This window comes from Rana temporaria, chromosome 3, assembly GCF_905171775.1.
Source record: "Rana temporaria chromosome 3, aRanTem1.1, whole genome shotgun sequence".
Taxonomy (NCBI): Eukaryota; Metazoa; Chordata; class Amphibia; order Anura; family Ranidae; genus Rana; species Rana temporaria.
Window position 1 is genome coordinate 166,737,212 of NC_053491.1, and position 13,085 is coordinate 166,750,296.

Consider the following 13,085-nt stretch of genomic DNA (forward strand, 5'->3'; position numbering starts at 1 on the left):
TGACCCTTTACCATTGTTCTAGGAAGATATACACATAACAATGGCACCAAACTCAGCCAAGGATATGTGTCAGCAATGGTGACATTCTGAGGTATGGGTGTACCACCATTAGTTTGAAGAAAAGCAGGACGTGTGGTTGAGAGGAAATTATAAAATGACTCATGCAGGAAGCAGCTATCTAATCCCTCTATGAACTGCAGGAATTAAAAAGTTATTGATAAAACCATTTAAATTAAACAGATTTAAAGGGGTTGTAAAGGTTCGTCTTTTATTTTCTAAATAGGTTCCTTTATGCTCATGCATTGTTGGTTCATTAACCTTTTCCTTCGATTTCCCTTTTAAATGTTTTTTTTCTTTGTTTGAATTTCTCACTTCCTGTTTCTCCTCAGTAAGCTTTCCATCATCATCCGAGCGGTGGAAAGTCATTTAGAACAGCTTACTGAACAGCTTACTGAGGAGGAACAGGAAGTGAGAAATTCAGACAAAGAAAACAAAGAAAAAAAACATTTAGGAGGGAAACTGAAGGAAAAGGTAAGTGAACCAACAATGCACTAGCTTAAAGGAACCTATTTAGAAAATAAAAAATGAACCTTTACAACCCCTTTAAAGAAGAATTCCAGGAATTTATTTTCCTGTGCAGTGGGGCTGTGCCCACATTGCATGTGTTAGTAGCTCGTTTTTGTCTAGGGGTAAGGAGAGTGGGTATATACTTACTTACTCTGATCCTCCGAGCGCAAGACCGGTTCCTGATGCTCCTGCCCCCCCTGAACGCTAGCAGTCTTGTGCATGGACTGTTCCTGACATCATTATGTCCATAGACCGGCTCTGGATGTGAGGCAGGACGGCAGGAACAGTCCACCGCTGGCCATGGGGGAGCGATGTTTTCCTGAGGATCGAAGGATTAGGGAAGTATATCCTTTCTGTGCGCTCTTGGACAAAACGAGTAGTTAACCCATGCAGTGCGGGCACAGCCCCTCTGCATGGGAAAAGATGAAAACATTGATTCTCTTGTTATATAAACCTATTCTGCAAAAAGCTTTGCACTTTTCTAAATATAATAGGACATACTATAGACCCTAGGAGACAACCATCCAATACAAGGTAATTATTTGGACCAGACCTAGGCAAATTACAGCCCCAGGACCACATCTGGCCCTTTGGCTGGCCCTATCCTGTCCTTGATGCCTCCACTGTCAGCATGCTTCTCTGTGTCTGTTAGCTTCCTCACTGAGCTTAGCAAAGCATTGTGCCATGGCATGTGGACAGCCCAGTCTGTCTATTATTTTACAATTTGGGTGGGTGGCCAGGGGATGGAAAAACGGGCTCAGCCAACTGTTTTTACCATCCCCTGACCACCCATTCGAAAGAGACCTATTTCATGACCAATTGTACCGATTATTCCTAGTGTCAAGCATTTGTTTATGAATACGCACTGATGGGTGAAATGCGTTAACTGGCTGTCCTGGAGCTGTGTTTCTGTCTTTGTTACTTGCATTGATTGAATAAAGAAGCCCATTATATGAGATCTTGGATTGTCGCTACCTTTGTTCTTCTCACAGGTGTTTGTTTTCTTTATGTTTATGTACTGCAGACCTTCTCAGGTCCAAAATTCACATGGAGAAGAATTAAGTTTGGCCCTCCACACCAGTCCCAGAGTCTCATGTGGCCCCTTGGCAAAATGAATTGCCTATCCCTGATTTGGGTAATGCACATTCTACATGGTTTGCAGTGTTAAGAATGGCATTCTAACAAAACTAAATAATTGCCTTTATTGTTTTACAGCTAGACAAGATGGCTTAATGAAGTTCTTAACGCCCAGGGGGGCAGGAAGGATTGCTGATCATGTGACCACTGTGATTGGCTGCCACAGTGGTCACATGATTGTAAGCCAGTCCTGGTGACTACCAATGTTTTCTCAGGACAGAAAGCTGTTATTGGCAGCTCAGTCTTTGTGCTGGGAGCGAAACATTGCCTGCCCAGCGACGCATATGGGCAGTGTGTGGGCATTAAAACCTAGCTTTTTGGCGGCGCACATATGGCTTAATAGATTTGAAAGGGGTTAAAGGATACCTGTGCTTGCAAGAAAAGTGAAGTACCCCGCTTCTTCCAACTACCTAAAGTACACCCTTACTCTACCCCGCATGCATATTTTAGGTTGGGGGATACTTTAGCTTAGGGGTGTTGGCCAAAAAAGATAACTGTACTTTTGTGTCAAGTTCAGTCCTTATAGACTGCAAACTTTTAGCAGAAAAAGTAACGTAATGTTTAACTAGTTGTCTACAAAGGGACTCTTGGCAGACTTTGTCTTTTAGGATCTGTTCACACTGCCGAGACTTGGGAACCCGATATGTGAGACCCTAAGTCGCGTGACTTGTGAAATCCCATGTTAGTCAATGAGAGACGTCTAAATTAGAACTACTGAAGTTGTTTCAACTTTAGAAAAGGTTCCTGTACTACTTCAGGGTGACTTCTATCCGACTTTTATTCTATACTTCTATCAAAATAGTATTCAATTTGCCTGGCAAAGTCGCACTGCAAGTCACATGACTTTCAGGTTGAGGCAGTGTGAACTGAGCCTTAAAGATTACAAAACAGGAACATAAGGTGTTCATCATACAAGTAATCAACATTTCTCAAAACACGTAGTTAGTATACACATGTAGTTGGAATGACAATAAAAATACCATATATATCCAGTGACGGCCAGTGGTATTTTTTTGGGGGAGGGCGGCAAACACTGCACCATGCCCCCCCATCCGGTCAGTCGGTCACCTGCAACACTTACCCCAGGCAGTGCTCCCCTCTGGGTAACCGGCTCCCCCGTGTCTCCTCCTCAGAATCACGGTGGTGTCCTTGCCATGCGTGTCCTCCTCAGAATCACGGCCGGTTCCTCACCGCGCATTTCCCCCCTTGAGCCAATAGGGTAGCTTCTCCTTTCGGCCAATCCGGAGACGGGTCTCAGAATCGCAGAATCAGTGTGACAATAGCGAATATTAATTCTCTATTGTCACACAACTGGGTGGACTTTGGGCGCAGTTCCCTGCGCCCTGGGCTCACCTTTTTTGAAGCCTAATAGAGCCTCTGGCTCTAATCACGTGCTTCAAAAAAAGAAAAATCCCCCATTGGAATCCATGCGTCCGGCGCCCTGCATGTAGATCAGGGGGCCGAATGCATGTATGGGGGGGCGGTGCCCGTGCGCTCCCTATGGATGGGCCACCACTGTATATATCCAAAATGAAAGTAAGTGCACTCCATGGGACCAGGGTTGGCAACTGTCAGTAAATTTACGAACAGTTTGTAAATATCAGTGATTTTTACAATTGTCTGTAAATATCAGAGCCTAGATCATTTGGCATGCTGTGTTGACATTTTAAAGCAGAGTTCCACCGAAAATAAATAAATAGAAGTCAGCAGCTACAAATACTGAAGCTGCTGACTTTTAATATTAGGACACTTCCCTGCCCAGGGCACCTGCGATGTCCTCACCCAAAGCCGATTTGTCCCTCAGCTCCTAGGTGGAGGCGCCGCCATCTTCGATAAGGGAATCAGGAAGTGAAGCATTGCGGCTTCACTTCCAGGTTCCCTACTGCGCATGCACGAGTCGTGCTGCGTGCTCTCACTGGTCTACATTAGTATTTGGATAGAATGAGTAGGAGGTGGATGTTGTCCAGGCTGAGATTCAGAATGAGATTCACAGTGTTTTCTTGCTGTACACTGGAGTTAGATAAGGTTGCTCTCAGGTCTGTATGAGTTTTACCAAACAGGTAATGGTTGCAAGCACTGAGAGTGAAATGAGACAGGTGGCACATACCTAGAGCCAGGAGCCTTCAATATCTATATAATAAATGTACGCTTGAGTAGAAAAGCTGTAAATCTTTACAAATTGGATTAGTGAAAGGATATAATTATATCAGATTCATTAGTTACCCTCACACACCCATGTATAGTTGCAACATTAGCATACACTTGGCCCGTCTTATCTCACAAAGGATGTATTGACTCTGTATACACATGATCTCAGGGGTCTTACTATACATCACATATGCAGTACATCACCCTCACCTATATTAATATTCTAATAATAAGACCTCCATCAATCAGCTTGGACTAGAAATGTCATTTCCTATCAGAATAAAACACCTGGGACCCAAACATTTCTGAGCAGACATTTACATAACTGTAACTGTAGTGTTCCTGTACACATCCAATCTCTACACCGGACCTGTGTGCCAGCAGGGCAAGACCAACCCTCCTGGCATTGCCAGCAACTGCATTGCCAGGAAATGACTGCAATCATTGGAATACTCCAAATTTTTCTGTATGTACTCATATCTTTACTATTCACTCTGTATTCATCAGACACAAAACTCCAGATGTATTCTCACTAGTGTTGAGCAGAATATGCCATATTCGATTTCGCGATATATCTCGAATATATATTCGAATATTCGAGATATATTCGCTAAATTCGAATATTCGTGATATTTTATCGAAAGTAAATGATTGCGATTTTTCGCTATTGCGAATGCGAAAATAATTGCGATTTTTTGATAACTGCGGTAGGAGCACTCTGATTGGCTCAGAATATTCGTGATATTTTATCGAAATATCGCAACATGCGAATGCGATATTTATTGCGCAATTTCGAGAAATGCTGGAGGAGCGCTCTGATTGGCTCAGAATATTCGTGATATTTTATCGAAATATCGCAACATGCGAATGCGATATTTATTGCGCAATTTCGAGAAATGCTGTAGGAGCACTCTGATTGGCTCAGAATATTCGTGATATTTTACAATACAAAATAATTGCGAATATTCGGCAAATGCGGAAGGAGCACTCTGATTGGCTCAGAATATTCTTGATATTTTACAATACAAAATAATTGCGAATATTCGGCAAATGCAGAAGGAGCACTCTGATTGGCTCAGAATATTCTTGATATTTTACAATACAAAATAATTGCGAATATTCGGCAAATGCAGAAGGAGCACTCTGATTGGCTCAGAATATTCTTGATATTTTACAATACAAAATAATTGCGAATATTCGGCAAATGCGGAAGGAGCACTCTGATTGGCTCAGAATATTCTTGATATTTTACAATAGAAAATAAAAAGTGTTTTGCATTGGTGGTGATTCTTTACTCTATCCATCTGTCACAGCCGTTTGTCAATCAAACACCTTGAAGATTGAACACGTTCATGCTGCATGCTTTGGACTTTTTTTCACTTCACATATCAAAGACATTTTTATGAAAGATTATTTTTCTATTATTGGGACTATATTTCTTTATATATTTGTTTCACTGTGTATTTCACAAGTTATTTGCGCTTGCTTATTTTATAATTTGCCCACATGTCTTGTCACTAGACATATTTTTTATTCTTGTAGAGCGACTCCATTTTCTGTCTTGTATTAATTTATGTTGTATAACATTTTTGAGTTGCTGCTGTATTCTCCCCTTTTTTAAGGTATGCGCAATTTTTTCCTTCTTACAAAAAATAATAATATCAAACATACAAATATTCATAACATACACATACACATACACAAAGCCCCCCCCTTTTGCATCAGAGACAATCAGAGTTCTCCTACCACAGTTATCGAAAATTCGCAATCATTTTCGCATTCGCAATAGCGAAAAATCGCAATTTTTTTTTTTTCAATTTGGCAACATAATAGGATCGCCTCAGCTTAGCTACTCGGCCCAGGGTCTCTAATCATACCAGCAATGCTTTTAGACGTCGATAGGATGTGATCTGTTTTAAAAATCAAATTGAAAAAATGCGAATATTCGGAATTGCGAATATTCACCGCGAAATTCGAAATATAGCGCGATTTCTCGAATATGCTATATTCGAGTCGAATATTCGCAATGCGAATATTCGTGAGCAACACTAATTCTCACATCTATGCTATTTACTCTGTATTCACCAGATACAACACTCCATATGTATCCTCATATCTATACCATTCACCAGATACAACACTCCAGATGTATCCTCATATCTATATTATTCATTCTGTATTCACCAGATATGAAACTCTAGATTTATCCTCATAACTATGCTATTCACTCTGCATTCACCAGATACAAAACCCCAGCTGTATCCTCATATCTATACAATTCACTCTGTATTCACCAGATGCAAAACTCCAGACTATGCTCATATCTATACAATTCACTCTACATTCACCAGATACAAAACTCCAGACTATCCTCATATCTGTACAATTCACTCTACATTCACCAGATACAAAGCTCCAGACTATCCTCATATCTATACAATTCACTCTACATTCACCAGATGCAAAACTCCAGACTATCCTCATATCTATACAATTCACTCTGTATTCACCAGATACAAAACTCCAGACTATCCTCATAGCTATACAATTCACTCTACATTCACCAGATGCAAAACTCCAGACTATCCTCATATCTATACAATTCACTCTACATTCACCTGATACAAAGCTCCAGACTATCCTCATATCTATACAATTCACTCTACATTCACCAGATGCAAAGCTCCAGACTATCCTCATATCTGTACAATTCACTCTACATTCACCAGATACAAAGCTCCAGACTATCCTCATATCTATACAATTCACTCTACATTCACCAAATGCAAAACTCCAGACTATCCTCATATCTATACAATTCACTCTGTATTCACCAGATACAAAACTCCAGACTATCATAGCTATACAATTCACTCTACATTCACCAGATGCAAAACTCCAGACTATCCTCATATCTATACAATTCACTCTACATTCACCTGATACAAAGCTCCAGACTATCCTCATATCTATACAATTCACTCTACATTCACCAGATGCAAAGCTCCAGACTATCCTCATATCTATACAATTCACTATACAATTCACTCTACATTCACCAGATACAAAACTCCAGACTATCCTCATATCTATACAATTCACTCTACATTCACCAGATTCAAAACCCCATCTGTATCCTCATATCTATACAATTCACTCTACATTCACCAGATGCAAAACTCCAGACTATCCTCATATCTATACAATTCACTATACAATTCACTCTACATTCACCAGATACAAAACTCCAGACTATCCTCATATCTATACAATTCACTATACAATTCACTCTACATTCACCAGATACAAAACTCCAGACTATCCTCATATCTATACAATTCACTCTACATTCACCAGATACAAAACCCCATCTGTATCCTCATATCTATACAATTCACTCTACATTCACCAGATGCAAAACTCCAGACTATCCTCATATCTATACAATTCACTCTACATTCACCAGATACAAAACTCCAGATATATCTTCATATCTATACTATTCACTCTGTATTCACCAGATACAAAACTCCAGATATATCTTCATATCTATACTATTCACTCTGTATTCACCAGATGCAACAAAAACCTCCAGATCAGTGTAGATACAGGTGACACATAGTTGGGGTATATGTACCACATGGTCACCTGCTCATCTACAATCTATATCTCATGGAACACAAACATACATCTGATGAGGGTCATACAAGTACTGGTAACTGTGTTACAAACAAATAAAATAAAGACTATATATATATATATATATATATATATATATATATATATATATATATATATATATATATATATATATATATATATATATATATATATATATATATATATATATATTTAAAGAAAAACTGTTATACAGTATATAAATAAATAAATAAATAATATATATATATATATTAAAAAATTGCAATATATACAGTATATTAAATATAAGTGTGTATGTTTATATATATTTATATACTGTATAACAGTTTTTCTTTATATATATATATATATATATATATATATATATATATATATATATATATATATATATATATATATATATATATAACATTTTTATTATATTTATATTATTTATACACTGTATAATAATTTTCCTTTCTATATATATTCTATATATAAATGAATAAAACAAAACACATTTTTATTATATTTATATATATTGTATATTCTTTTTTTCTTTCTCTCTCTATATATATATAGACTGCAAATGGCAAAAGAGAACACCAATGTTACATTAGAGATCACTGTATAGCTGAACTCTAGCCATAAGAATAGATTAGATGCAGTTTGCCACCATCACCCCATAGTCTTAGTAGTCTGCACAGTGAAAGAGGTGGGTGATTGTGGGTGATTGCCCCCATCAGAAGGGTGGCACACCCATCCACCTGTGAGCTGTCATCCTCCTCCAATTCCCAATCACTGATCTCTCCTCTAACAAACAATAAACAATGGCAAAGTATTTCTATGAGTCGATGAGCAGTGGTAAAGTTATGCCCAGGGCTCAGAGAAGGCAGCACACAGCATGCAGACAGTGTGTGCCCACAGTGCCCAGACTTTTCACCCACCTGGTGCCAGCCTGAGATGAAGTTGATAGAAGCAGAGATGAGATCAGAGCTGGGTGCCCCTCATATCCTTCCAGTGGTGTGCCAGGAGTCCTCCCTGGTAGCGGAGGAAGGTGTGAAAGGAATGGATCCGCTCTGTTATTCCCACATGAGCTCCGGTTAGTAAGTCAGCAGTGAGCTCGGGAATCCAGACTGAGGATGAGGAGGAGGAGGGAGGGGAGAAGAGCCGGCTCCTCCTCACCTCCGGGGACTACACAGGAGAGGAGACACAGAGGGAGAGACTGCAGGGGGACCATGTGCTGCTGACCACAACTCTGCTTATTACATCCCAAGAATTGCATTATTATTAGGAATATTATTATTGTTACATAAGTGTCTCTATTATCACCAAGCACACGTATTTTATTGTTTTTTATTAATAATAACAATCATAATAGTAATACAAATATTGTTGCAGAGTGCAGGACATTATTATCAAATGTCTTTTCATTAGCTCTGAACTGGATCATAGCTGAGATTTTTCTGAAAGTTTTTTTTTTTTTTTGATAATGATAATAATCAGAATAATATTGTTGCAGTGTGTTAGGCATTATTAAAAATTATATTTTTTATTATCATTGAACTTTACTATTGTTAACATCCTTGTTGTTATTCTTTCTAGCAATATTTGTTGCAGAATGCGGGACATTAATAATATGTGTCTTTTTTATTATCATTGAGATGTATCTCTTTCTAAAAGCATGTTACTGTTAATAATAATAATAATAATAATAATGGATAATAGTAATAATATTGTTAAATAGTGCTGTTTTTTTTTTTTTAAAAGCTATTATTATAGCTGAGCTTTATTATTGGGGAAATCCTTCTGAAAGTATTATGTTGATTGCTGATGATAATAATAATAATAATAGTAGTTGTAATACTTCTACTACTACTGCTAATGTTGCATAGTGTTGGGCATTATTAATAAATGTCTCTTTATTACCATTGAAATCTTTCTGAAAGTATATTATAGTTAATAAAAATGATAATAACAATACTATTGTTGCACGGTGATGAGGCTTGGTGTTTTTTCTTATCGGTGCAATCTTTTTTTTTTTTATTGTTAATAATATTGTTGCAGAGTGCTGGACATTATTAGTAAGTGTCTATTATCCCTGAGCTTTATTATCACTGAAATCTTTCTGAGGCCTCGTACACACGACCGAGTTTCTCAGCAAGAAACTTGCTGGGAGATATTTTTTTGCCGAGGAAACCGGTCGTGTGTACATTTTCGTTAAGGAAACTGCCGAGAAACTCGACGAGCCAAAAAGAGAGCATGTTCTCTATTTCCTTGACGGGAATGGAGAAAATTGGCTTGTCGAGTTTCTCAACAGCTTCACAAGGAACTCGACGAGGAAAATGATGTGTTTCGCCCGTCGAGTTCCTCGGTCGTGTGTACGAGGCCTCAGGGCTCATTTACACTTGCTTCGGCTTCAAGAAGGCTTCGGACCGGCTTTGTTAAGCGCTATGAACGCCAGTCAAAGCTCCTGCCACAAAATAAAATGGTTAGCTTACAGTCCTGTTTACACCTTGCTTTTGCTTTTCTTCAAAAATGATACCCCATGTAGCTTCAGTGGTGCTTCAAACGTCTTCAAAGTCTCTATAGAAGTCTATGGCAAAGCTCGCTTGAAGCCCCACCGAAGCCTCATCGAAGCCCCAGGAAGCAACACCAAAGCCCCACGAAGCCCCAACAAAGCTCCACCAAAGCCCCACGAAGCCTCATCGAAGCCCCAGGAAGCCTATGGCAAAGCTCGCTTTAAGCCCCACTGACGCAACACCAAAGCCTCAACAAAGCTTCACGAAGCCTCACCAAAGCCCCACTGAAGCTCATTGAAGCCTCATCGAAGCACGAAGCAAAACAGGTGTAAACAGGACTGTTAGCTAACCATTTTATTTAGTGACATTCAGAGAGCTTTAAAAAAGCATGCCTGAAGCCGTGTTTTGAAGCAAGTGTAAACTAGCCCTTAACAAAGCATGTCTGAAGCCAGGTTTTGAAGTATTTTATTGTTAATATTATTATTATTTTTAATAATATTAATTGTAATATCATTGTTGCAAAGTGCAGGGTAGTATAAATAAGTGTCCCTTTTTTATCGCTAAGCCTAATTATCACTGATATCTTTCTGTAAGTTTTATCTTTATTAAATCTTAAAGCGGTGTTCCACCCGCAATTTTTTTTTCTTTAAAAGTCTACAAACACTGTAGCTGCTGACTTTTAATAAGGACACTTACCTGTCCAGTGAGCCCCGCGATGGTGGCCCCCCGAGACCGATCCGTCCATCAGATCGGGTGCCGGCACTGCCATTCTAACTAAGGGAAACCGGCAGTGGAGCCTTGCGGCTTCACTGCCCGTTTCCTACTGCGCATGCTGCTTCGTGAATGGCCAGCTTGTCTTCTGCGACACACACAGGTCCCAGAAGGCACAGACGAGGGAGGAAGTGACCGAGGAGCTCTGCGGTATCGGAAGTGGCAGATTAGGACGACTGTCTAGCAACAGGGCATTTCTGGTAAGTAAAAAATGTTTTATTTTTTCAAATGTTTAAGAGGTTTTAAGGAGACTGTTAATTTCATTTGTTTTTTAGGGTGGACCTCCGCTTTAAAGTGGTTCTACATTCAGACACAGAGCTGCCGTTCGGCCCTGTCCCCTCTCTCTCTCCTGATTGGCAAACTGACGAGCCTGCTTGGGTGCCCCTATTGCAAGCTGCTTGCTCTGGGGCACTCAGTAGGAGGGAGGGTCCAGGAGCGCCGGTGGAGGACCCTAGAAGAGGAGGATTAAGGCTGCTCTCTGCAAAGCCACTTCTCAGAGCAGATAGTATAACATGTTTATTATTCACATGGACGTTTGTACAGTGGGGATCGAAAGTTTGGGCACCCCAGGTAAAAATTTGTATTTATGTGCATAACGAAACCAAGGAAAGATGGAAAAATCTCCAAAAGGCATCACATTACAGATTAGACATTCTTATAATATGTCAAAAAAAGTTAGATTTTATTCCCATCATTTACACTTTCAAAATTACAGAAAAAAAATGGGGTCTGCAAAAGTTTGGGCACCCTGCAGAGTTAATATCTTGTACTGCCCCCTTTGGCAAGTATCACAGCTTGTAAACGCTTTTTGTAGCCAGCCAAGAGTCTTTGAATTCTTGTTTGAGGTATCTTTGCCCATTCTTCCTTACAAAAGTCTTCCAGTTCTTTGAGATTTCTGGGCTGTCTGTCACGCACTGCTCTTTTAAGGTCTATCCATAGATTTTCAATTATGTTGAGGTCAGGAGATTGTGAAGGCCATGGCAAAACCTTCCGTTAACGCCTCTTGATGTAATCCCCTGTGGATTTTGAGGTGTGTTTATGATCATTATTCATTTGTAGTTGCCATCCTCTCTTTAACTTCAGTTTTTTCACAGATGGCATCAAGTTACCATCCAAAATTTGCTGAAATTTTATTGAATCCATTTTTCCTTCTACTCGTGAAATGTTCCCTGTGCCACTGGCTGCAATACAACCCCAAAGCATGATTGATCCACCCCCATGCTTAACAGTTGGACAGAGGTTCTTTTCATTAAATTCTGGGCCCTTCTTCTCCAAACGTACCCCAGGGCCCCAATCATCAGTGAAAATGATGTCCTGACCGGCTTGTCGGTTAATGACAAAGCGCGGAAGGAAAGGAATGTGATCAGCTGCGATTGAGCACATATAAAAGATTTTTAGGGAATGGGGGAAGGAAGGGAAAAGGCGCAAGTTTTAACCATTAGATTGTAGAAATGTAATTTCAGAGAATTTCTACAATGGATCACACATCAAGTGATGGATGTGTTGCCGTAACCAAATATGCATATGTCAAAAAACAAAGGAAAAAGGGGAAAGAAACATTGGGAGAATGAAAAATGACCTCAGAGCAGCTCAAGAAAAAATGGGGTTACTGTTGGCTACACAATAATGATCTAAATACTTTTGAATACAAAATTAGTTTATTATGGTATCAAAAAGGTTAATTAATTAAATGTAGTATCAAAAGGATTGGTACAAGAACAGGATACAGTCTATTATAAAAGTGGTACCTGAAGTGGGTATCCTACCATGAACATATATTACAAACAAGACATACAATGGACAACATAAATTCACGACACTGTCCGGACTTAGGGAATTCGGTCATCAGTTATTCTGCACTATAGTATACAATGAAGAAGGTGCACTATATAAGAAGGGTAATGGTATGGAATATAGTCAGGGACAACAATGTATCACCTGGCATCCAACCTTGATTAGCCAATTAGTGCAATCACTGGTGACTGAGCCCTGTGGGTGAGAGGGAGGAGGAGGAAAGAACACAGTAGAGAAATTCCTGCTGCAGCAATGGGGTTAACCACGGTATGATGTGGAGTCACGGATTAGTATTTAATTCGTAACAAGAAAAAATTAATTAAATAATTAGCTAATTAATTGATTGATAATTGGGAATTGTAGTTATGGTTCCATTTAGTCCGTTGGTATTATACAGATAATGCCGGATAGTGTATAATTGATAGAAGCAGTCATGAGAGTTCAGTCCTTCAACATATTTTTTAAATAGTAAAAGATAGGAGTATACTTCATATTCTGGATACAAGC

General features: G+C 39.2%; 2 protein-coding genes across 2 annotated transcripts in view; one reads left to right on the plus strand and one right to left on the minus strand.

Moving 5' to 3' along the window:
* MET (MET proto-oncogene, receptor tyrosine kinase) overlaps positions 1–8,642 on the minus strand; it is a 194,349-nt gene extending 185,707 nt beyond the window's left edge. The window contains exon 1 of the mRNA XM_040343773.1: positions 8,439–8,642. The gene's annotated coding sequence lies outside the window, so the exon portion shown is untranslated. The remainder of the gene's footprint in view (positions 1–8,438) is intronic.
* LOC120930397 (dynein heavy chain-like) lies at positions 6,167–7,474 on the plus strand. The gene has a single exon (XM_040341589.1). The coding sequence runs from the start codon at positions 6,167–6,169 to the stop codon at positions 7,472–7,474; it is 1,308 nt and encodes a 435-aa protein (XP_040197523.1).
* Positions 8,643–13,085: the final 4,443 nt, after the last annotated feature.

Coding starts and splice junctions, on each gene's coding strand:
- LOC120930397 (XM_040341589.1), top strand. CDS start 6,167: ATGCTCATATCTATACAATTCACTCTACATTCACCAGATACAAAACTC.